Below are 25,377 nucleotides of genomic sequence, written 5' to 3' on the forward strand. Positions count from 1 at the left end.
TTGGCTTTAAATACTATCTTTGTGCTGATGACCTTACCATTAATATCCCCATCCCCACCTTTCCCTGAGCTCCAGACACGCCAGCTGTGTACCTGACATCTCCCCTTGGATGGATATCCACCAGGGATCTGAAAATTAACCTGTCCAGCAGAGCACGCTTCCTTCCCTTTGACTTGTCCCACTCCCCGCCTCATCCCGCTCCGTGCACGGGGCTGGGTTCCCGGTGGCTCTGCCAAGGACAGTGCTGGAGTACAGGCTCCGGAGCCCACTGCCTGGGCTCAGACCCAGGCTGCTGTCTGACAAGCTTGGGGGCCTTGGGCAGTTCCTAAAGCTCTCTCTGCCTCATGGTCTTCATTTTAATAAAGCAGGGTCGTTGGTGTACCTGCTGGTGGGACAGTTGTGAAGACTGAATTTTCACCTGTAGAGGATGTAGACTGTGGCTGGCACGTGGCTGGTGCTCCGCTGGTGTTGGCTGCTGCTGTTTGTCATCATTGTTGTGTTCCTCACGTCCCTTTCAGACCCATTAGCAATTTCCTTTGGCTCCAACTTCAAACTATGTCCTTTACTTGACCACATATCACCACCTCCATCCACACCACATTCAGCTATGCGGCCAACATCTCTTACCCAGATGACTAAAATAGCCTCTTAACTAACTCCCTGCTTCTGCCCTTGCCCCTCCCGAGGTCTGTTTTCCACAGAACAGTCAGAGTGGCCATTCGAGAATTGAAACCAAAGTATGTCGCTCTCTAGCTCAAAACCCCTCCAGAGCCTTCTAATAAAATCCAAAATTCTTACATGGCTTACAGGGCCCTTCGGCAGTACTTTTTGAACTATGGTGGGCACGTGCCTCACTGGGGAGCTTGTCACGTGCAGATTCAGATTGTCTAGGCCCTCAGGGCCTGAGCCTCTGCATCTCCAGCGAGCCCCATGGTAGCCCCATGGTAGCAAGGCCTTGTGTTCGGCCTCCTTTCTCTGGCTGCCTCTCCCTCTGCTCTCTCTGCACTTGGCTTTTGCCACTTGGTTATTCTTTTCCCCAGCTCATTCCTGCCTCTGGCCTTGTGCTCACCTTTCCACAGGTCTTTGCGTGATCTCTCCCTGAGCTCGTTCAAGTCTCTGCCCACACTTCCCATCCTTTCCCTTACATCCTTCTCTGTGTCCCCTCGGCCTCCCTTATTTTGCTCTCCGCTTCTCCTAGTCCCTGGCTTGCCTGTGTCTGTTCCGTTGTTTTGTCTCTTTGAATGCTGTTTTCATGGAGGGTTGCTTTGTGAGTCTTCTTTAAAGCTGTATCCCCAGAACCTAGAAACGGTGCCTGGAGTGTAGTAGTTGGTCAGATGTGTATCGCATGATGAATATTCGTATGTGTAAATGTTTCTCTGTTAGACATGGGCTCTTTGAGAGCAGGGACCGTTCTTATGCTTTTTTCTTTTTCTCCTTATTAGGTGTTTACCTTGAATCCTCACTCTGGTCCCCTCCTACTCTTCTTCACCCTCAGAGCTTCAGTCTTCAGTGTTAAATAACACATGACTATAGTCTTTTTTTTTTTTTTAAGTCCCTCCTTTAGTTAATGTTTTGGTATGTATCCTTTCCAGCTGTTTTCTGCACTTATTGTTTTGAAATTTATCAGTAACAAGAGAAAAGATGGAGCTTGCTTCAGTATCAGGAGAACTCTAGGCAGAATAATGAAGTGAATCGTTCACCTTACCAAGGGCAAACTCCTGGGCCATTTCTTTTTTACAGTTGAGGAAACTGAGGCTTAAAGAAGTGAGTGATTTGCTCAAGCTCTCACTAACAGTGAGCTACAAAGCCCAGTTCTGAGTCTGACCTGTCTCGGTTCAGAGTCCATGCTGCCAGGGACAGGCAGCACCTGGGGAATGGACATGTGAGCTGGTCTTCACGGAAGAGTCTGGGGTAGTCAGGTAGTAGAAGTGGGCAGGGTATTAGCATTCCACACATGGGTCGCAGCTTGGGCAAGGATCTGGAGGTCTGAAGCACCCATGGCGAAATGGAGAGAAGTCCAGTGGTACTGGAAGTAGTGTGCGGAGGGAGGTCATGAGAGGTGAAGCTGGAAGTTCTGTTGGTGTCAGAAACACTGAAGGATCTTGAGGGATCATGAACTCTGTGGTACATTTATAAACTGGTTAGGTGGGGAACCAGAATTTTGTTTATTTGCAAAATATGTCAAACATAGAACAACACCCAGACTAATGGTGCCTGCCTACCCATCATCCAGATTTAACATCCTCCTGAGTACCTTCCTCCTCCACTTCAACCCATGCTCCCAAATGCCATGCCTTTTTCATGTCTGTTGTTTCTAAAATTTATCAATATTCACACACACAGATGCAGGAGCTAATTTGGAAAAATTCCATGGTTAATCTAATATAGTAAAAGAAAAAAGAGCTTGGTTCTACAAAATCTCAAGTTACCCCCTCAGGCTGGTTTGACATGTCTCCTTTAGGCTGAAAGCATGTCCCAGCTTTCTGGCACACTCAAGTATTTTAGGCGTACACCTCATATTTTGCCTGCCCTTGGAATATCAGCCATTTTTCCAAGAAGCCCTGATTCCATTTAGTGGAAGAATGACATTTAGAAGCCCAAAACTGAATGTCAGCTTGGTTCCCTAGGATTATTAGTGTTTTCTTCCAAAAACAACCATGCCTCTGTGTGTGGGGTGGTGGGGGGGGAGAGATTGATTTAGCTTTTTTATTCACCTGGGGTTTGTTTTTATGAATATTGTGAGATGAGGTCTAACAATTTTTTTTCTCCCAAAAAGGTAGCATGTTATCCCAACAGCCTTTAATTTATTTTAATTATAATTTAGAAAAGTTATGATGCATGGTAGGGCAAATATCTCCTGACTTTTCACAGTTCTCCACATTTTCTTGACTACCTTTGCCCATTTTCCTTTTATGGACTGTAGAATTTATTTATCAAAACCTGTTGGGGCATTGCTATGCAGAGGCAGGGGCAAGCCCCATTACTGAGGAGGGGACAGTGCAGGGGTGTGAAGGATGAGGCTGCAGAGCTTGGGAGATTGGTTACATTGAGCAAAAACGTAAATTGATTAAGCAGGTATGTAAGTGTATCTTGAGGATAATGGGAGCCAAGTTTCTTACTGTCTGAGGAGAGAGTTACAAACATGAAAAGGTGGAAGATTAGAAAGAACTCTGAGGGTGTTGGATTGGAATTGGAGTTATCAAGATGAATTCCTGGTTCTTTAACGTATAAACTGTAGATATAGAAGTAGATGTAGATGTGGGTGTTCGTGTACCTGGTACGTACATAATATTTTCTAGCTAGAAGAAGCAATGACATCCCAGTAGCAATGAACAATACTAGCACCCAGATCTTTGTTTCTCAATATTCTCCTCCTCTAAAAGGAATCTGGTGTCCTTGGAGAAATGGCTAGTTGCAGGGGTTGGACAGGGAAAACGCAAGATGAGCCTGAGACATCTTGTACCAGGAAGTAAGGGAATGCTCAAAGAATGGAATGAGTCCAGAGGGAACGGGGGCCAGTCTGAGGAGGTTTTCACTGGTCAGATCTGGGACAATTTGAGCATCAAATGAATGAAAGAATAAATGGGTGAGGAGGGAAATGCCCACTAATTATGAATAAAGAATCACCATTTGGCAACCATCACAGGGGTGGGTTGATTCACGTAGGTGTCATCAAGGGTGGATGTTTGACAAAGAACAGAATGCTGGCATAATCTCAGGATTTCTTCCACAATATACTTATGGGTTACAAAGAGTAAGGTAGTGGCAGAGATGGGCTCTGACCAGGTGACTGGTTGGCTCACCTGGTGTGTCTCCCGCTGGGATGCACTAGAAAGAGCATAGCCCTGTATCGCTGGTATTGCTGCTGAGAACATGACAGCTGGGTCTAGACATACTGGTTGAGGACCGTCCTATGGAGTGCAAGGGACGTGGAAGTCAGGAAAACACTGAGGAACCATTCCAGGTCAACAGGACATAACTGAGACATGACAACTTGTGTTCCTGGATGGGATCCTGGATCAGAAAGAAAAAAGAAATATTGTTTGGACAGTTTTACCAGATTTGAATGGAGTCTGTAGATTAGATTGGTGGTGTTGATTTCCTGATATGGAGGGTTGTGTGCTGGTTACATACAAGAGTGTCCTCGTTTTTGAAAATATGCATACTCGAATATTTAGGGTTGATAGGGCTTTACGTCTTCAGCCTGCTCTCAGGTCAGGAAAAAGCTGATGGGTGTGGGTGTGGGTGGGATATATGGTAATGAGTATGCATAGGTAGTAGAGCAAATTATACAAAACATCAGTTGGGGAATCTTGTTGAAGGGAGCGTGTGAGCACTTGTACTATTCTTGTACTTTTCTGTACATTTGAAATTATTTCAAAATTGTTTTTTAATATACTGTTGAGATTTTGACTGGAACTCTTAGTTTTATTAACTGATCTGGAGACTTGACCTCTATAAAATGGGTCTTTTTTGTTTAGATACATTGTGTGTTCTGGTTTGTTTGTCTATTTAATTTTGTTTCCAGCTCTCCTTTTGGGTCCTTCAGGAAAGCTTGTAATTTTCATCATCTAGCTTTTGCCCATTTCTCCTTTGGATTAGCCCACTTGTATCTTTTTAATTTTGTTGCTATTATAAAATGAAACACTTTTTGCCTCTGAGTAGCAACACTAATTGCTTTCTGTGACCCTTTTGTCTGGGAAGATTTAGAAATTATGTACTGGTACAATCTTTAAATGGGGGGGGGGGGATTTAGTAACATCTTTAAAAGCCCTCAGGCTCAACAGGCGAAATCCACAGGGAACCCCAGCCAGCCCTTCACCCTGCTCCTGCCCCCTTTCCAAAAACTGTTGGCCATCGTGCCCACAGATGTGGTCAACTAAATTGATCTTGGGATGCCCCTGTGAAGAAGACAGGTAGCCGTCAAGTGGGGAAGGGACGCAGCCTCTTTTGGCCTCGCCAGGAACAAATTGATGGCATTTCTGTACAGTTACAGAAGCATACAGTTGATAGGATGCTACAACCTCGTGGCTGTTTGAGATTGTGTCTAAAAATAGGCCTGCCCACTGTGGAGTGGAATTCAGCTGTTTTTAGGCCTGATTCTGAAAAATAGCTCAGAGCTGGTTATTTTTGCATGTGCACTTGCTTGGGCACCACAGCGTCTGAGGTGCATGTGTGGTGTTGGCGCCAGGTTTCCTGGAGCAGAGATTCTGCCTGGCAAGTGCCTCTCTCTCCAACCTGCTGTGGACTTGTGGGCTCTCCTGTGCCTTACCCCCCCATGGCCAGGGTGGGGCTTTACTGTCAGTAAGAACAAATAGAGCAAAGATATTTTTGAAGTAGTCTGAGGGGTAAATTTTTTAAATGAGGTTAATTAAATTTTAAAGTGATTATTTTCTACACAGACATTAATGTAAGTAGAAATGAAAAGGAAGAAAATGCAAACCACAGTTCTGCCGCCCTGAATAGTCACAAGGTTTTAATTTTCATACTGTTCTCTTTGGCTGTGGACCAAATGAATGTCTGATTTCTAGAGCACTGTGACCATAATACAGGTACTCGTTTACAGGCATACCTTGTTTTATTGCACTTCATTTTATTGCACTTTGCAGATACTGTGGGGTTTTTTGTTTGTTTGTTTGTTTGTTTGTTTTTACAAACTGAAGGTTTGTGGCAACCCTGCAGCAAGCATGTTAATCAGTGCCGTTTTTCCAACGGTGTTTGCTTCATGGTGTGTCTCAGTGTCACGTCTTGGTAATTCCTGGAGTATTTCATACATTTACATTATTATTATTACATTTGTTATGGTGATCTGTGATCAAGATTATGACTTGCTGAAAGTTCAGAGGATAGTTAGCATTTTTTAACAAAGTATTTTTTATTAAGGGTACGTACATTGTTTAATTTTTATTTTTTTAAAGATTTATTTATTTGAGAGCGGGCAAGAGCCCCGAGGCAGGGGCAGAGGGAGAGGGAGAGGGAAAAGGAGAGAAGCACACTCCACACTGAGCACGGAGCCCGACACAGGGCTCGATCTCACAACCCTGAGATCGTGACCTTAGCCGAAACCAAGAGTCGGATGCTTAACCGACTGCACCACCTAAGTGCTCCTAGATGTTGTGGTTTTTTTGTTTATGTTTTTGTTTTTTTTTTTTAGACATAATGTTGTTGCACACTTCAGACTACAGTATAGTATAAACATCAGTTTTACACACACTGGGAAAGACATTCACTTGATTTGCTTTATCGGAATCCAAACCGCAATATTTCCGAGGTATGCTCTTCTTCGTTGGACTGTAGACATAACAAGCGTTTCCCATGGTGCTAGCATCTGCACAGTTATTTTTAATTAGTATGTACTAGTTTGTTAAGTGGATTTACCGTACTTTGCTTAGTAATTTTCAAATGATAAAGAATTAGGTTGTTGCCACAATTTAGGTTGCCCAAAGGAGTTGTGGCTATGGGTGGACCATCTCAGCCAGCCTCAGTGACTGCAGGGTGGGAGCCTGGAGAGCAGGGTTTTTCTCTTCACTCTCCCCCTGCCTCTTTTCTTCTTACAAACATCACTGGAGTTAATAGGTTGGTACTTTGATTTTTGTTTGTTTTGAGATTTCCCTAGGATAAAAGTCTTGTAATTAGAAGTACTAGGTCAAAAATACTAATATTTTTATTATCAAATTGCTTTTTTAAAAAGTTGTAGTAACTTATACTGCTTTTGTTATTGTTTGTACCAGCTTCATCCTAACCTCAGCAGATGGGGTATCATCTCTTAATTTTTTCTTGGAAAAATTAATAGCTATAAACTTGTGCGTCTAGTTTTTGCTGGCCTTAATTTGATCATGGTTGAAGGATTTTTTTTGTCTTACATGATTAATATAATACAGGTTTGGACCCTCAGGGAGCAAACTTTTTTGATCTGTAGCACGCTGGTGGATTTCTTTTTCTCTGGATAACTAACAGACTTGCAAATTCTGAGTTGGTTCCTTAAGTTGCTTCCTGGGCTTCTCAGCCAGGGAGCCAGTCACCAAGTCCTGTCAACACCTCATCTTATTCTAAAGGCCTAATTGTACTGAGATCTGTCAGTCACTGAGAAAAATCTAGACTCTGCAACTCTGCAAACAGGATATAGAATTTGAAATATCAAGTCACTGGGCAAGTCTTTGTGCCTGATTGATCTACTTAGGAAGATCCCACGTTTGCACATACGTAAAACAAATAACATGGTTATATCCAGGTATGAACAGTGAGCTCAATTCTAGCAAATTTCAAGATTTCTTTTTAAAATGCTTCCCAATTTCTGAGTGTCTTGCTGATGGTTCAAGACAGGCTTCTGCCAGAAGTACAGACAGGGTTTTGGGGGGTAGGCATTCCATATCTCACCTCTCCATTTACTATGAATGTTTTGCTTGTTATCATCTCTGAGCCTCAGTTTACAGAAAGGAGCAGTAACGCTTCCTAGTGCATGGCAAGGATGAACTACATTAACATGTATGTAAAGTGCCTGGCACAGTGGCTTGTATTAGACATGCAGTAAACAGGAGAGAGCTGTGGATATTATAAATCAGATTCACGAGTGTTTGTCAGGATTTTTAAAAACCTGGATTTGGGCGCTCCTTGCTGAATTTGTGGTGCAGTAAAAGAAAGAATATGAGCTTTAGAATTGAGTTATAGTGTATCAGCTCCAGTTTATCCTAGAAGAGTGACTTTTGGCAAATTATATAATTTATCTGTTTTTTGTTTCCTCATCTCTGATAAGTTGAAATATACGTAAAACCACACAGTGCGTGACATGTAGAATAAATGGGGTCTGTTATTACATCAGTAGCACATACCTTAGGTAGTGATTAAAGGCAAATGTACTTTACTACGTTTGTTTTCACTAAGCAGAGAAAAGCCAGTGAATTCTTTGTCTTTAAGGAAGAGTTGTAGAGAAGATCACATTTCTGGAGCTCTTAAGGTTCTGAGAGCCAGGTGACTGACAAAGTGGGAAGGAATTTTTGGACCTAGGGATGCTTCAGAGAAGGCTTTGTGGTGAGAACGGGAGGTGGCCCGGAGGGGACTGAGCAGTTTGAGCCGGTGGAAAGGAGCAGAAATTGGGTTGGGAAGATGCCAGAGGGCTTCAGGGCATGTGGGGAGGGGAACACTGGCAAGACTTGGGTGAAGAAAAACTGTTCCAGGTGATTGGTGCTGGGAAAGAGAGCTTGTGGAGCTGTTATTCTCCCTAAGAAAGTTGAAAGCTGCAGTGACAAGGCTGGAGAGGTAAAGGGCAAATGCAGGAAGTGGAGAAGGAGCAGGATTAGGTGACATCTTAAAGATAAAGGATTACAGCAGGAGATGAGTTTGGGGTTATTCTAAATCTTCTTCCTCAGGACAGCGGAGAACTGATTGTGGTTTTCCTGGAGGATGGGAAGTTGGGTCAGTTGAGGAAAGAACATTTTTGACACTGAAAATGAGTTGGTGACGGCCTAAGAATAAATATATTTTGTCATCTTTATAGAAGTTATTCTAGCCACAAGTGACTGTTCTATCCCCCAACTACTACCTAAAGAGGGCCAGGGGCCTTGTCTTCTGGCCCCGCGTGGGCACTAGAACCACGGCCATGTGGTTGGTAAGTGCCACAGACCCCACCCCATCTCGTCCCTGGCGGCCAGAGCCCAGCACCTCTTTGCCACTCTGTTTTCAGTATCCCACCCGATTTTGAACCCTGGACATTTTTTATTTGCAGCTTGGCTGTGTGCATTTTTTCTGACATTTCTAGGTGTTTTGTTTCATAGTCCCTCTGGTATGCCATATTGCATGAAATAGAAGTCTCTCACTCCCCAAGTGATAATATCCTACTCTGAAATCCTAGGAATAAGAGAAGAACTATATTAGTCAGGGTCCTGTAGGAAACAGATGGCACACTCACACTGGGTAATTTGAGGAGCATTTAATTGGATCATTCAGGAGAAGGAAAGCTTTCTGTTCCAGGTGTGAAGGGTTTTGATGGAGGAATTAAGGGTTTATCCCACTGTTGGAAGAACAGGGTGAAGGTCAGGGAAGCTGTGCCCGACCATCTCAGGCTGCGGTACCGCGGGGAGTGGTTCTCAGGAGCTCCCGGGGAAGCTGCCAGGCATCTGCGTCTGCTGGCACAGCCACCTCCGGGGCTACCAGGCTCTCCTTTTCCTTCTGATTTCCAAATCTCTCTTGTGCTTCTCTTTGCATCCGTGCTGGAAAGGGGGTTATGGAAAGTAGCTCCCAGCTTCTGCTCTGCAGAAGAGGACTTAGAAGGAGGGTCATCAGGACGCCAAGCTAACCGCAGTGCAGAGTTGGGACTGTTTACAAAGGGTGAGCAGGGGTGGGGGCACCGGTGGAGAAAATAGAGTCTCCTGCACCAGCAGCAGCAGTTGCTACTCCCCCAGGCCTGGAAGGCAAGAGGAGGAAGCAGTTCCTGAGGCCTGGGGACAGTGGCTGTCAGGGCTGCCAGCGCGGCCATTGGCGGACCATCTCCGCCAGCCTCAGTGACTGCAGGGTTGGAGCTCAGACAGCAAATCCTTCCTCCCCACTCTTCCTGCCTCTTCCCAGCCAGACGGGGCCAGAAGCCAGGGGCACTGGAGCCTCTTAGGGTCCCTACTGTGCCCCCTCCCGGGACATAGAGCAGCGTGGAGATGGGTGAGCAGGGAGGCTGGAGGACAAACAATAATCCACCAGGCAGAGGCCATCACTAGAAGTGTAGGGCATGTTTTTATCTTGAGAAGTGAAGCATTTTTTTCAAGGCAAGGAAGGAGAAGGAGCAGAAAAACAGTGGTTAAGAAAGAGGAAACAGGTGCTTAAAAAGATCTTGGAGGAACCCGTGTTGAGGACAGTTTGGAGAACTTGTAGAGAAGAGTGGACTGGGGAGTGGGATGGTGTTGGGCATGTGAAGGAAGGAGGACGAGAGCCACTGTTGTCTTCTGTAAGATGGCGAGGTCGTGGGCCCTGTGACGGGATGGAGAGCAGGCCACAGGCAGAAGCTGTGGTTGCCGCGAGGTCGGTGTGTGAACTCTAGGCTGTGAACACAAAGGCAGTAAGTTGGGGACCTTGCTAGTCAGCTCCACAGCCCTCTGAAACCATTCAGAAAGCTAGGAAAACAGAAAATCAAAAGGGGAAGTCAGGGAAAGGGAGAGTTGGGGAGGGAGGTGCATGGGCAAACCTCTTTTCAGAGTGCATATACAAGTTCCTCATGGGTGACTTCCTTTGGGGTGTCAGGTTTTCTTTAACCACGTCTGTATTCATTCAAACAAGGAAATTCAGGCATTTGTCATTACTAATCACGATGCTGATTATGTTTGCTTTTTTAAAACGATAGGATAGTATTGGAATGATCTCTGTTAGTAGCTTATTTTATAATGCTAATACTAAAATTACAGTTACTCGGGGCTGACATTTTCAATTACTTGTATACTTGGTTTTCCTAATTGCTTTGCTTGGAACTCCTAAAACAGACGAACTTGTATTCACTTTCTCGTGACCAGATCCTTCATGTATACTAAGAATTTTTAGTGTGACCTGTGCCCTGCGGGAAGTATTTGGCTGGGAATTTTTTCTTTTTCGTCTGGTCCGTAAACCAGAACTATAACAATAGGGAGAAAGGGCATTCTACAGGACAGGGAATCTCCAGAGAAGGGCTGGGAATGGACCTCTGAGGAATCGTGCCCAAATCTGTGCCCCTGTGGAGATAGGGTTTTCTCAGGGACCAGGCAGCATGCGGTGGGACTGGCTGGTGTTAAACTGGTCTTTAGCTCTTAGAAGCTCCTGCTAAGAAAAAATTTGGAGCAAGTGACAACATTGTTTATGTACACAGAGTTTCAGAAACCTGATTTTATTTACGGAAGGATTAATTAAACATGTAAAATATGTATTTGTGGAGAGGTTATCTCTTGAGAAAGGTTTTCGTTAAACTTCCAGATGTGGTCTTTTTGTCCACTGTAACCCATCTCAGCTGCTTTCTATCATGCAGAGAAGGCCACTGGCCATGAGAGCCAAGAGAGAGGCACACCGCAAACAGGAGAGACACCTGTGCTGACACAAGGTTTTCGGCAGTGTGGGATGTATAATGGGGGAGGTCCTGGTGAGACGGGGGCAGAGAAGGGACATGCTGACAAGTCTTGCTGGTGGCCACCCACTTTCATGGCTGACCTCTGGCAGGACAGGCGGCAGCTGTCGCTGACTGCATCCTGGGTCCTCCGGGTAGTGCAGCACTAGGAACGTGGCCTGAGGGGGCCTGCTGCTCAGGAGCCTTGGGAGCTCTGTGCTTCAGTCTCATCATCTGTAAAATGAGGATGTCCGTGCCGTGAGGGCCAGTGACAGTGCGTGTGAAGGGTGGCTCCTGTCCCGGGCTCTGCGGTAAGCTGTGGTCTGTTGCCCGGCAGATTCACTGGAACGCAGAAAAGAGCAGTCTGTTGCAGCGGCATTTTGAAGATGATGAGAAGCGGTTTCCTTTAGATTCTGAGATTATTTGTACTTGAATGTTTAAAGATGACTTTGGGTCATGTGATTATATAATCAAACTTAATATCAAAGTAGTAGACTCTCATCTAGCTATTTTAGACTTAAGATATTTCAGGAAGAAGTGGGGCAGCTTTCTGAGTTTGGAGTTATTGACCATCTTCAGCCATGACCCACGTTTACTCTCCAAAGCCTCTTTAGGGCTCTCATGTAGACTCAAGTTGGGTTTTTTCCCTTGGAACTGGGCCTGGAGGATTTTTCAGGCAGGGTGTTCAGCATCCCCCAGCTCTGCTTTTAGATCGATCATGTTCTATTTTCTCTTCCTGCAACTCTCTCATCTCCCCGCCACACCACCACCTCTGAGTAGGTATGTTTTAGCCTAGTTCTCTAAAGCCTAGTTCTTAGACCATTTGCTGGTTCACAGAATGCCTGCTGTGTGCTCCTTACCATTTAATGGCGTGAGGGTTACAGCAAGGCACAGTCTCTGGCCTTTAGGAAGTCGGCATTCTAGTGGGGAGACAGATAGTACACAAGTAGCGTCTCTGTGTCTGTCGGGGAAAGGCCAGCCTCAGGGGTGGAGTTAGCTGTTCTGAATAGGATGGCCAGAGGAGGCCTTACCAGTCAGTTGACATTTGCCCAGGGACTGGAAGGAAGTAAGGGGGGCAAGCCATGCTGCTACAGGAGAAGCACGTCGGAGGCTAGAGCAAAATTCCTCTGTAGAAATGCCTCTGGCGGTCGCGGGAGCAGGACACAGCAGGACTAGAGCAGTGGGCCGCGGGAGAGGAGGTCAGGGAGGTAATGGGGTGGAGAGAGGGACCCCCAGAACAGCTTCACTTGAATGAGATGGGGATCTCCCACTGGGCTTGGGGACAAGGAATCCAACTTACCTTTTAAAAGGATCACTGACTTTCCTGCCAGCAACTTTATTGTCTACTAGTTCCTGAGCAGGAACTAAGAAACTAGCTTAGTAAGCCATTGTAGGAAAACTTTGTCCTAACTTACCCTAACCCATAGGTATTTCACAACTTTTTGGGGGGGGCGGCGTGAGGGGGAAAGAGAATCTTAAGCAGGCTCCACGCCCAGCTTGGAGCCCAACATGGGGCTCGATCTCATAACCCTGAGATTATGACCTGGGCCGAAACCAAGAGCTGGACACTTAACTGACTGAGCCACACAGGCACCTCTTGCAACTTCTTTTTTAAATAATTGATTTGAAAGACTTTTGGAGCAGTTTGGCCTTGTCTTACTCAGCTGACTCTGAGGAGATAGGCCCAGGCAAAAGGCAAAATGAAATTATCTCTTGATTAATTATCTAAGAGGAGTGGTACATTACATGCTGATTACATAAGTGAAGGTAATGCAAGGTGTTGACCCAATCAGATGACTTTGGGATGAGTCTAGGTCCGAGCTTGATGAATTTTTATTTTCCTCTGTATCTTGTACTGTCCTCCAGAGTGACCATTTCAATTCCCTCTTTCACAGTAATGGCCAATAATAACTCTATGAATATTAGATTGGCAAATAAAACATGATGTGGGTGTTAGAGGTGCTGGAACTTCCTGCAGAGCTCCAGAAAGAATCTGGAAGAATGGTCACTGCTGCTTTGGTTTATGCTGCCTAGTCTTTTGTCCCTGGGAGTTAACGATAGATGGTTGAAGGGAGGAATGCCTTGCACACAACTACCTGTCAAGAAAGAGATTAAGCCTGGGTCTGTGCAGATTGCTGCAGCAATAAGGAATCCATATAATGAGAGGAGTTGAGTGTCCTGGGGTCGCCAGTCATCACAGGTAGTTGGTAATTACAGGAAACCTGCACTAACGTGTATTTGGACACAAGAGACTGATTTCTGTTCTCGGGCCAGTTCTGTTTCTCAAAGTTGGGGAGGGCAGGGACAGCCAGTAGAGGGGCTGCCTGGCGCTCATCATTATTTGAGACCTCAGTCCGGCAATCGGGCTAATACAGGAAAGCAAATAGATAAAGTGTTTTTTCTCACCCTCCCCAGCATAACTGGAAGACTGACTTAAAAATTGCTGTTTTTTTTTTTTTTTTTAATTAACAGTAATAGCACAGCCCCATATTTTCGCCCAGTTGAATGTTGGGGGCTCATTTATGAATTTAATAATGAGGTGGGTTTTTTGTTGTTGTTTTTGTTTTTATTTTCTGTACCAAATTTGTATTTACCCAGAATGTTTCTTTTCATACTCACATAGACTTCTGCCTCACCCCTGAGGCCATTTCTCTGCTTATTGGCATTTTCAGAAATGGATGGGATAAGAAAGAAAAGGTGAAATTCAAACCAGTTCCCTTCATCTGGGCATCTGAATTATCGTATCCCCTCCATCACCCAGGCTTGAGTTTCTTGGTGCGGAGGAGATGCGTGTCTGATATTGTTCTCTCTCCTCTTCCATTTCCAGGAGGGCTGTTGGCCTGCTGCCGTGCTGCTGAACAGTATGCAGTCCTTCCGGGAGCAGAGCAGTTACCACGGAGACCAGCAGAGCTACCCACAGGAGGTACACGGCTCATCCCGGATAGAGGAGTTCAGCCCGCGTCAGGCCCAGATGTTCCAGAATTTTGGGGGCACAGGCGGCGGCGGCGGCAGCAGCAGCAGCAGTGGTGGTGGGCGACGGGGAACAGCGGCTGCAGCAGCGATGGCTAGCGAGACCTCCGGCCATCAGGGCTACCAGGGTTTCAGGAAAGAGGCCGGAGACTTTTACTACATGGCAGGCAGTAAAGACCCCGTGACGACAGGAACCCCGCAGCCGCCTCAGCGAAGGCCTTCGGGGCCCGTGCAGAGCTACGGACCCCCCCAGGGGAGCAGCTTTGGCAATCAGTATGGGAGTGAGGGCCACGTGGGCCAGTTTCAGGCACAGCACTCTGCTCTTGGTGGTGTGTCTCATTACCAGCAGGATTACACGGGCCCTTTCTCTCCAGGGAGCAGTGCTCAGTACCCGCAGCAGGCTTCCAGCCAGCAGCAGCAGCAGGTACAGCAGTTGAGACAGCAGCTTTACCAGTCCCATCAGCCTCTGCCGCAAGCCACCGGCCAGCCGGCATCTGGGTCGTCCCATCTGCAGCCGATGCCGCGGCCCTCAACGCTGCCGTCCTCCGCTGCCGGCTACCAGCTGCGCGTGGGTCAGTTCGGCCAACACTACCAGTCCTCCGCTGCCGCCGCCTCCTCCTCCTTCCCTTCCCCGCAGCGTTTCAGCCAGTCCGGCCAGAGCTACGACGGCAGTTACAGCGTGAATGCCGGCTCCCAGTACGAGGGCCACGGCGTGGGTTCTAACGCCCAGGCCTATGGAACACAGTCCAATTACAGCTATCAGCCTCAGTCTATGAAAAGTTTTGAGCAGGCGAAGATGCCGCCAGGGACGCAGCAGGGGCCGCAGCAGGGGCCGCAGCCGGCGCAGCAGCCGCCCCAGCACCCCCCCCAGCATGTGATGCAGTACGCGAACGCTGCCACCAAGCTGCCCCTGCAGGCCCAGGTGGGACAGTACAGCCAGCCTGAGGTTCCTGTGAGGTCCCCCATGCAGTTCCACCAGAACTTCAGCCCCATCTCGAACCCTTCCCCAGCGGCCTCTGTGGTTCAGTCTCCAAGCTGTAGCTCCACCCCGTCTCCTCTGATGCAGGGTGGGGAGAACCTCCAGTGTGGGCAAGGCAGCGTGCCCATGGGTTCCAGGAACAGAATTTTGCAGTTGATGCCCCAGCTCAGCCCGACCCCCTCAATGATGCCCAGTCCTAATTCTCATGCTGCGGGCTTCAAAGGGTTTGGACTAGAAGGAGTGCCGGAAAAGCGACTGACGGATCCTGGGCTGAGTAGTTTGAGTGCCCTGAGTACTCAAGTGGCCAATCTTCCAAATACCGTGCAGCACATGCTACTCTCCGATGCCCTGACCCCTCAGAAGAAGACCTCCAAGAGGCCCTCCTCCTCTTCTAAGAAAGCAGACAGCTGCACAAACTCCGAAGGCTCCTCACAGCCTGAAGAACAACTGAAGTCCCCCATGGCCGAGTCGCTGGACGGAGGCTGCTCCAGCAGTTCCGAGGACCCAGGCGAGCGTGTGAGGCAGTTAAGTGGCCAGAGCACCAGCTCTGACACCACGTACAAGGGCGGGGCCTCCGAGAAAGCTGGCTCCTCCCCGGCACAAGGCACTCAGAACGAAGCCCCCAGACTCAACGCCAGTCCCGCGGCCAGAGAAGAGGCTGCCTCGCCCGGTGCTAAGGACACACCGCTGTCGTCCGAGGGCAACCCCAAAGTCAATGAGAAGACCGTTGGGGTGATTGTCTCCCGGGAAGCCATGACAGGTCGGGTAGAAAAGCCTGGTGGGCAAGATAAAGGCTCACAAGAGGATGATCCCACAGCCGCTCAGAGGCCCCCCAGCACTGGAGGGGCAAAGGAAACCAGTCACCCGTCAGTCCCACAGCCAGAGCCCCCCGGGGGAGGGAGCAAAGGAAATAAGAATGTAGATAATAACTCCAACCACAATGGAGAGGGAAACGGCCAGGGCGGGCACTCTGCGATGGGCTCGGGCTTTATAGGCAGGAGCGAGCCCAGCAAATCCCCTGGAAGCCTGCGCTATAGTTACAGAGATAGTCTCGGGTCAGCCGTGCCGAGAAATGTCAGTAGCTTTCCTCAGTACCCTACAGGCCAAGATAAGGGGGATTTCTCTGGCCACGGGGAGCGAAAGGGGAGAAACGAGAAGTTCCCCAGCCTCCTGCAGGAAGTGCTTCAGGGTTACCACCACCACCCTGACAGGAGATATTCTAGGAGTACTCAGGAGCATCAGGGCATGGCTGGTGGCCTGGAAGGAGCCACGAGGCCTAATGTCTTGGTCAGTCAAACCAATGAGTTAGCTAGCAGGGGCCTTTTGAACAAAAGCATTGGGTCCCTATTAGAAAACCCACACTGGGGCCCTTGGGAGAGGAAGTCAAGTGGCACGGCTCCCGAAATGAAACAGATCAATTTGGCTGACTATCCGATTCCCAGAAAGTTTGAAATAGAGCCTCAGTCATCAGCCCATGAGCCCGGGGGTTCCCTCTCTGAAAGAAGATCAGTGATCTGTGATATTTCTCCACTAAGACAGATTGTCAGGGACCCGGGGGCTCACTCACTGGGACACATGGGTGCCGACACCAGACTTGGGAGGAGTGAACGGCTCAATCCAAGTTTAAGTCAGTCGGTCATTCTTCCAGGTGGGTTGGTATCCATGGAAACAAAGCTGAAATCCCAGAGCGGGCAGATAAAAGAGGAAGACTTTGAACAATCCAAATCTCAAGCTAGTTTCAACAACAAGAAATCCGGAGACCACTGCCATCCTGCTAGCATCAAGCACGAGTCTTACCGAGGCAACGCCAGCCCTGGGGCAGCCCACGATTCCGTCTCAGACTATGGCCCCCAAGACAGCAGACCCACGCCAATGCGGCGGGTCCCTGGCAGAGTCGGTGGTCGGGAGGGTATGAGGGGTCGGTCCCCTTCGCAGTATCATGACTTCTCAGAAAAACTGAAGATGTCTCCTGGGAGGAGCAGAGGCCCAGGCGGAGACCCTCATCACATGAACCCGCACATGACCTATTCAGAGAGGGCCAACCGGAGTTCTTTACACGCTCCCTTCTCTCCCAACTCGGAGAGCCTGGCCTCTGCTTACCACACCAACACTCGGGCTCATGCTTATGGGGACCCCAGTGCAGGCTTGAACTCTCAGCTCCATTACAAGAGACAGATGTACCAACAGCAACAAGAGGAATATAAAGACTGGAGCAGCAGTTCTGCTCAGGGAGTGATCGCCGCAGCCCAGCACAGGCAGGAGGGGCCACGGAAGAGCCCAAGGCAGCAGCAGTTTCTTGACAGAGTGCGGAGCCCCCTGAAAAATGACAAAGATGGTATGATGTATGGCCCACCGATGGGGACTTACCATGACCCCAGCGGTCAGGAAGGGGGGCGCTGCCTCATATCTAGTGATGGTCTGTCTAACAAAGGCATCGAATTGAAGCATGGCTCCCAGAAGTTGCAACAAGAATCTTGTTGGGATCTTTCTCGGCAGACTTCTCCAGCCAAAAGCAGCGGTCCTCCGGGAATGTCCAATCAGAAGAGGTATGGGCCGCCCCACGAGGCTGATGGACATGGGCTCGCCGACACGCCACAGTCATCCAAACCTAGTAATGTTATGCTCAGGCTTCCAGGCCAAGAGGATCATTCGTCTCAAAACCCCTTAATCATGCGGAGGCGTGTGCGTTCCTTTATCTCTCCCATTCCCAGCAAGAGGCAGTCACAAGATGTGAAGAACAGTAACACCGAAGATAAAGGGCGCCTCCTTCACCCACCAAAAGAAGGCGCCGATAGAGCATTCAATTCCTATGGGCATCTGTCTCACAGTCAGGATGTCAAATCTGTCCCTAAGAGAGAATCCGCCAAGGACCTTCCAAGTCCAGATAGTAGAAACTGCCCCGCTGTTACCCTCACAAGTCCTGCTAAGACCAAAATACTGCCCCCCCGGAAAGGCCGGGGGTTGAAATTGGAAGCTATAGTTCAGAAGATCACGTCCCCCAATATTAGGAGGAGTGCATCCTCGAACAGCGCAGAGGCTGGGGGAGACACGGTCACTCTCGATGACATACTGTCTTTGAAGAGCGGCCCTCCCGAAGGCGGGAGCGTTGCTGTTCAGGATGCCGAGATGGAGAAGAGAAAAGGTGAGCTGGTGTCTGACGTAGTGTGTCCCACAAGCCAGGAGTTGAACATTGAAAAGCCCCTGCCGAGGTCTGCAGAGGAGTGGCGTGGCAGTGGGGATGACAAAGTGAAGACTGAGACACACCCTGACACGGTCACTGCTGGAAAGGACCCCCCTGGCACCATGACATCCGTGACCTCACAGAAGCCTGGGAGTAACCAAGGGAGACCAGATGGTTCCCTTGGTGGGACTGCACCTTTAATCTTTCCTGACTCAAAGAATGTACCTCCCGCGGGCGTGTCGGCCCCTGAGGCAAACCCCAAGGCTGAAGAGAAAGAGAATGACACAGTGACAATTTCCCCCAAACAAGAGGGTTTCCCCCCGAAGGGGTACTTCCCCTCAGGAAAGAAGAAGGGACGACCCATTGGTAGCGTGAACAAGCAAAAGAAGCAGCAACCACCGCCTCCACCCCCGCAGCCCCCCCAGATACCAGAAGCTTCCGCAGATGGAGAGCCAAAGCCAAAAAAGCAGAGGCAGAGGCGGGAGAGAAGGAAGCCTGGGGCACAGCCGAGGAAGCGGAAAACCAAACAAGCAGTCCCCATCGTGGAGCCCCAAGAACCGGAGATCAAACTGAAGTATGCCACCCAGCCACTGGATAAAACCGATGCCAAGAACAAGTCTTTTTTCCCTTATATCCATGTAGTAAATAAGTGTGAACTTGGAGCCGTTTGTACAATCATCAATGCCGAAGAGGAAGAACAGACCAAATTGGTGAGGGGCCGGAAGGGGCAGAGGTCTCTGACCCCACCACCCAGCAGCACTGAAAGCAAGGCGCTCCCAGCTTCGTCCTTCGTGCTGCAGGGCCCCGTCGTGACCGAGTCTTCTGTTATGGGGCACCTGGTTTGCTGTCTGTGTGGCAAGTGGGCCAGTTACCGGAACATGGGCGACCTCTTTGGACCCTTTTATCCACAAGATTATGCAGCCACTCTCCCGAAGAACCCGCCTGCCAAGCGGGCCACGGAGATGCAGAGCAAAGTGAAGGTACGGCACAAAAGCGCTTCGAACGGCTGCAAGACGGACACTGAGGAGGAGGAGGAGCAGCTTCAGAAGGAGCAGAGGAGCCTGGCCGCCCACCCCAGGTTTAAGCGGCGACACCGCTCGGAAGACTGCGGCGGCGGCCCTCGGGCCCTGTCCCGGGGGCTCCCTTGTAAGAAAGCCACCGCTGAGGGCAGCAGTGAAAAGACTGCTTTGGACTCAAAGCCCTCCGTGCCCACCACTTCAGAAGGTGGCCCCGAGCTGGAGTTACAAATCCCTGAACTACCTCTTGACAGCAATGAATTTTGGGTCCATGAGGGTTGTATTCTCTGGGCCAATGGAATCTACCTGGTCTGCGGCCGGCTCTACGGCCTGCAGGAGGCGCTGGAAATAGCCAGAGAGATGGTGAGTATGGCGCCCCCTGCCGGGCTCGCTCTCCCTGTTCCTTCCTCCATTACTCCGCCCAGCCTTGCCATTTACTCTAAGGCGTCACGTGGTAATGCCTCCAGATTAGAGCCCCTAGGCCCACACGGTGGACGGAAAATGAAGTAATTTGTAAGATTTGTTTAACTTTGATTTTTATCGGGAATACGGGTCCCTAGGTTACAGAGTCGTGTTCAGGCAGCACGGCGTAGCAGAGCGAGCGTCCCTGCTCTACCCCTGCTCGAACCCGCCTGCCGACTGCTCTGCCGCTTTCCTTGCTTTCTACACAGTGAGCTTTTGCTGCTATTTGTTTTGCTTATTGATCCTTTTCCCCCATTTTTCAACATCTGACTGTAATGCTTACAAAGTGTGCTATGATTCTATCGCCTTTCTTCTGAAACTCTTCATTTCTCTAGAATTATTAATTCATGTCGTTACAGCTTTTCTCGGACCACATCTCTCTAATCCAAACTTGACAACAGAATGTTCATTCTTTAGGTTAGTTTCATAACTGTTATCCTGGGGTGTTCGTCATCATTGTCACTCCCTTCTTTCCTCCAGCGAATGCTGTTTCCTGAACCCCGTGTCTTTGCCTTTCTTAGTCTGCGCCCTCATTTAACGCCGTGCATCATCCCCAAGGAGTTTCCCGAGATCTTGGCTTGTATGGGAATATGAGTCTGTCCCATCCTCATGTTTACTTGAGGGTTGGTTGGGTATAGAATTCTAGATTTGAAACAGTTTTCTCTCACTGTCTTGGGAGTCCTGGCTCCTGACTTGTCCTCGAGCTTCTGGCGCCGCATTGGAGGGGACGGGAGCCGTGCATGGTTTTCGGTCCTTAGTGTGAGTGTGTGTACCGCCTTTCTCCTCTGGAGGGTTTGAGGATCTTCTCGGTTTCCCTTGGGGTGGGTCTCTTCACTCGCTGTGCTGCTCCCCCTGGGAGATCTTGCCGTCTGTAAACTCCTGTCTCCCATCTCCCACTTGGGGAAGTTTGTCATGTGTTGTTTCTTGGATAATTTCCTTCCCTCTGTTTTCTCTGTTCTTTCTGGAATCCTGTGAATTAGGTACCTCCTGGATCAGTCCTCTGGCTTTACCTTTTCTCTCCTGGGTTCTCTCTCTCTCTCTCTCTCTCTCTGCCTTTTTGTTCTAATTTCTCCACACTCTTTTCCGCTGTACCATCTAACTATTTATTTATTTATCTTCATTTCTGACATTCTCAAAACATCTTTCTTCTCTGAACATCCCTGTTGCGGGGACCGCTAACTGCTTGAATTGGGCTGGGTTAAGGACCTAACTCCTCTTAAAATTTTGAGCTAATGACCTGGTTTCTGGCCCCACTTTCTGAGACACCTGCTTCCCAGGCTCTGTGCCACTCGGTGCCTGGTGTTCTTTCTAGTGACCCCTCTCCTGCGCTCATTCCTCTTCTGTGCCGTTCAGACCGCTGGGTCGCGCCCTCTTTGTCTGATTGCCAGCATCCGGAAACGGGGACATCTCTCGTGTGTTTTCCCTTTCCCGTTCTTGGTTGTCCTTGTGAAGTTGTTGTATAAGTTTATCCCTTTATCTTTGTGGGAAGGGAAAAGAAGTGGAAATGTATGTTCAGTCTCTGATACTTAATTACATAAGAGTTTTTGTATTAATTTATATTTAGAATTTACCATACTTGACGAATATACCGATGATTTTCAATCATAATGAAGAAGGATTGTATCAGCCTGGATCATGGTATTCTTGGATACTTCATACTGTTCTTTTGCTCACCCCCTGTACTTCCCCCACCAAAAGCGTTATATTTTATCATTGCCTTGTTTCCAGAATTTATAAGAGTGTCTGATAAAAAGGAAGTCAAGGCTATAAACTACAGTAAAAAATGTAGTTAATATGAAGTTTACATATATATATTTTTATATTAGAACATTCTTTTTTTAAAATTTTTATTGTTATGTTAATCACCATATATTACATCATTAGTTTTTGGTGCAGTGTTCCATGATTCATTGTTTGTTCATAACACCCAGTGCTCCATGCAGAACGTGCCCTCCTCAATACCCATCACCAGGCTAACCCATCCCCCTACCCCCCCTCCCCTCTAGAACCCTCAGTTTGTTTTTCAGAGTCCATCATCTTATATTAGAACATTCTAATTCAGTCACACGAGGAGCTTGCTTTCCCTCTAAGACCCTCCCCCACCACATGAGGTTTTTTCCTCCCTCCTTCCCTCTCCGTCACCATAGTCACTCCCAATCCCCAGGTTTGGAATAGATTTGCTTCTTAGACACGGTGACATTTTACAATACGAAAGTCTTAAAGAGACATAACATTTAAGACCCTAAAGTACAAAATTCTTTAAATAGTCAACTCTGAGTACTCCCTAGTCTATCAGTCATCATCTTGCCTCATTTGGTGGCCTGCCTGCCATATTTAGTGGTTTGTTTTGTTTGGTTTATTTGTTATTTTAGGTGTGTGTCCCTGCCCATCTGCCAGTGTTTTCTTTATTTCAACATAGAATATTATTAATATCTCTCAGAGTAACTTCTGTGTGTAAACTGTTGAACATTCTGTAGCAGTAATTGGTAACCAGTAATCAGCAGGTTAGCTCCTGCCCAGCAGATCCCTAAATCCTGTGTCTCAATCCAGGTCTAGTTTATAGAAAGTAGAAGGCACCTGAGAATATGACCACCCTAAGCCACAGGTGGTCCCTCTGTCCCAGAAAGGTTGATGACCCGCGGGCCTGCCTTTTAAAATTCCTAATCGGAAGTCTGTATCTTTAGAAAGTGACAATTTAGCTTACTACTTGTCAGCTTTGATCTCAAAGTAAAATCTGGCATGTTATATAATTAGAACAGATATGCTGAATATGATAAATCATTCTCTCTTGCCCATCCCCCCACCCCTCATCGTCCACTAGGTGGTTAAGATAACATGAAGCAATTTAGGTAGAGAATACTGAAAGTGTTTTTTGTTTTTTAAAATATTAATTTCAGCCTCAGCTATTTCAGAAGTACTTCAAATTAATCATATGTTCTAAGGGATAAAAGTTGGAATGCTTCCTTTAAAGGTAAAAGGCATAAAAGCAGGTATTTTTGTCCCTAGGCTGCTTCTGTATAGTAGAGGTTCTATGGTTGGCTCCACCAGGGCTGCAAATGCCACCATCTCTTTTAATAACGGGTTTCAGAATCCAAACAATGGACCAGTCTTTTTTTTTTTCAATTGAGATATAATTGACCTATAACGTTATATTAGTTTCATGACAAATCTTAAATAAATCTCAGACTGTAGCTTTATGCTTATTTCCTTATATTGTACTCACACGATGCCAGGGCCCTTTAAAAATACTAAAGTTTGGGGGTGGCTGGATGGCTCAGTCATTAGGCATCTGCCTTCGGCTCAGGTCATGATCCCAGGGTCCCAGGATCAAGGCCCTTCTTGGGCTCCCTGCTCAGCGGGGAGCCTGCTTCTCCCTCTCCAGCTCCCCCTGCTTGTATTCCCTCTCTCGCTGTCTCTGTCAAATAAATAAGTAAAATCTTAAAAAAAAAAAAAGAATGCTTTAAGAAAAAAAATACTAGACTTTTCTCTTCCCTCGATTCCATTTTGTTTATGTAACATCTCTGTTTTAGAATAGAATGCTAGCTTTGTGTATTGAATTTAATTTCTCAGTACACTTTCACATCTGTTTTATTCCCACAAGCCACCCAGTGAGATGGGAAGGGAGACGGTACCATCCCATTACCCTCAGAATAAAGGATGACTTGGCTTTAGCGACACACGCTCAGGTGGTATAGCCCAGGGATGCGCTGATTTTAAAAATGGTTTAAAAAAAAGTGCTGCTTTGGCTTTTTGAGCTGACTGATTCCACTATGACTACAAGATCTTTTTCTGTCTTTTTTTTTTTTTAAGATTTTATTTATTCACTTATGAGAGAGACAGAACAAGCAGGGGGAGAGACAGAGGGAGAGGGAGAAGCAGACTCCCTGCTGAGCAAGGAGCCCGATGCGGGACTCAATCCCAGGACCCTGGGATCATGACTTGAGCTGAAGGCAGACGCCCAACCATCTGAGCCGCCCAGGCGCCCAAGATCTTTTTCTGTCTTATTTGCCCAGTTTATATTCTCCTTTTCCTGATGTACTTGAGAACAAATTAAAATTACACTAACTTGCCTTCTCTTATTTAATTTGATAGATGCTATTTCAATTTGTCAAGGCCACTTTGAGTCTAGTTTTATCTTAGGTTTTAGCAGATGCTTTCAATTTCAGTCCACTTAATAAGTATGCTCCCAACCCTATCATGTTGAGATAAGGCCACATATATTTCATTAGAGATCCGTTTTGGCCCATGTATTTATCAGGTGTTTTGACAAGCATGATACTATAACAAAATAATATGAAGTCCTCGAGAGACAGTAGCTCCCTCCCTGTGTCATACTGTGAAAATTGTGGAAAACTAGAACATTCCTGTTCCAGCAGATGGCCTTCACTCCCCTTCCTTTTCTGAGGGGGAACTTACTCCTTTCATTTCTGCAAGTCCTCTTTGGTTTTGTCTGACTTTGACCTTTGCCTTTTTATCTTGGTCTGATTGTATATGTGAGCCCACAGTGACCTCTTGTCTGCTGTGGATGGTGTGACAGAGGCACTTCCTCTTAAACAGACATACGTATAACTTGGTATATAAAAGTCATGTTTGCTACATTTAGGAATGTGAAGGCCTTCAGGGTTCAGGATTGTGGTGGCAGACAGGGATCTCTAGTGTCCTCTGCTCTCAGGAGAGCTGGCCTGTGTTTATTCCTTTCCCTTCTTTCCACCACCACCTGGGCTGACAGCTCCCCTTCCAAACAGATCCTTAACAGCCTCCGTGGGAATTTGTGTATGTTAACTGGATTTGGGTTAATTTTCTTTTGATCAGTATATTAAGGATTATATGTAAAGGGTTTTTTTTTTTCAAGTTTTATTTAATCTCTACACCCAGCGTGGGGCTCGAACTCACAACCCCTGAGATCAAGAGCCACATGCCCTTCTGACTGAGCCAGCCAGGCACCCCTGAAGTTTGTTTATTTATTTATTTATTTTATGAAGATTTTCTTTATTTATTTGACAGAGAGAGACACAGCGAGAGAGGGAACACAAGCAGGGGGAGTGGGAGAGGGAGAAGTAGACTCCCCGCGGAGCAGGGAGCCCGATGTGGGGCTCGATCCCAGGACCCTGGGACCATGACCTGAGCCGAAGGCAGACGCTTAATGACTGAGCCACCCAGGCGCCCCCCTGAAGTTTATTTTTAACACAAGTTTAAATAGATCCGTCCTCCATCTCTAATTTACTTTAAACTGTGACAAAAAACCTGATTTGGCAAGTGTAAAAGTATTAATATATCTGTGACATTATGAAAATGTAACTGCATGTTAGAACATCAAAAACAGATCAGTTAGCCTCTCTGGTTATGTGTGAAATAAAGGCGTTATCCTATATGCTCCCTGAATTTCCATCTGTGCTCCCTAAGTTAGTAGTAGGCGGCCACCCGCCCAAGGATGCTGCCACCACCAGGGTCCTGCTGAAGCCTTCCCACGGAAACTCCTGGTCTCTGCTTTTGACTTGCCAGACACACATGCCCCACAGTGACTGACCCTCCCCTGTACCCTCTCAAAAGCAGAGACCAACCCTCCCCTGTACCCTCTCCTCATCCTCCCTCCCTTTTCCCCTCCCCTGGCTTCCTTACACTCTTTCCTCTCCTGTCCCCTCTGGAAGCTGTCACTTGATCTGCGTTGCCACAGCTCACACTGCTGTCCCAGCCTGACTGTATTAACACATTCAGGCAC

At 47.5% G+C, this 25,377-nt stretch overlaps 1 protein-coding gene across 4 annotated transcripts in view; it reads left to right on the forward strand.

The window, feature by feature from the left end:
- TCF20 (transcription factor 20) overlaps window positions 1–25,377 on the forward strand; it is a 191,933-nt gene that overhangs the window by 121,401 nt on the left and 45,155 nt on the right. For all 4 annotated transcript variants that reach the window (XM_027593144.2, XM_027593146.2, XM_027593147.1 and 1 more), the window contains one exon: window positions 13,878–19,559. In XM_027593144.2, the coding sequence (XP_027448945.1) occupies window positions 13,878–19,559 (5,682 nt within the window). Of the gene's footprint in view, window positions 1–13,877; window positions 19,560–25,377 lie in introns of those variants that run through there.

This window comes from Zalophus californianus, chromosome 9 (assembly GCF_009762305.2).
Source record: "Zalophus californianus isolate mZalCal1 chromosome 9, mZalCal1.pri.v2, whole genome shotgun sequence".
NCBI lineage: Eukaryota > Metazoa > Chordata > Mammalia > Carnivora > Otariidae > Zalophus > Zalophus californianus.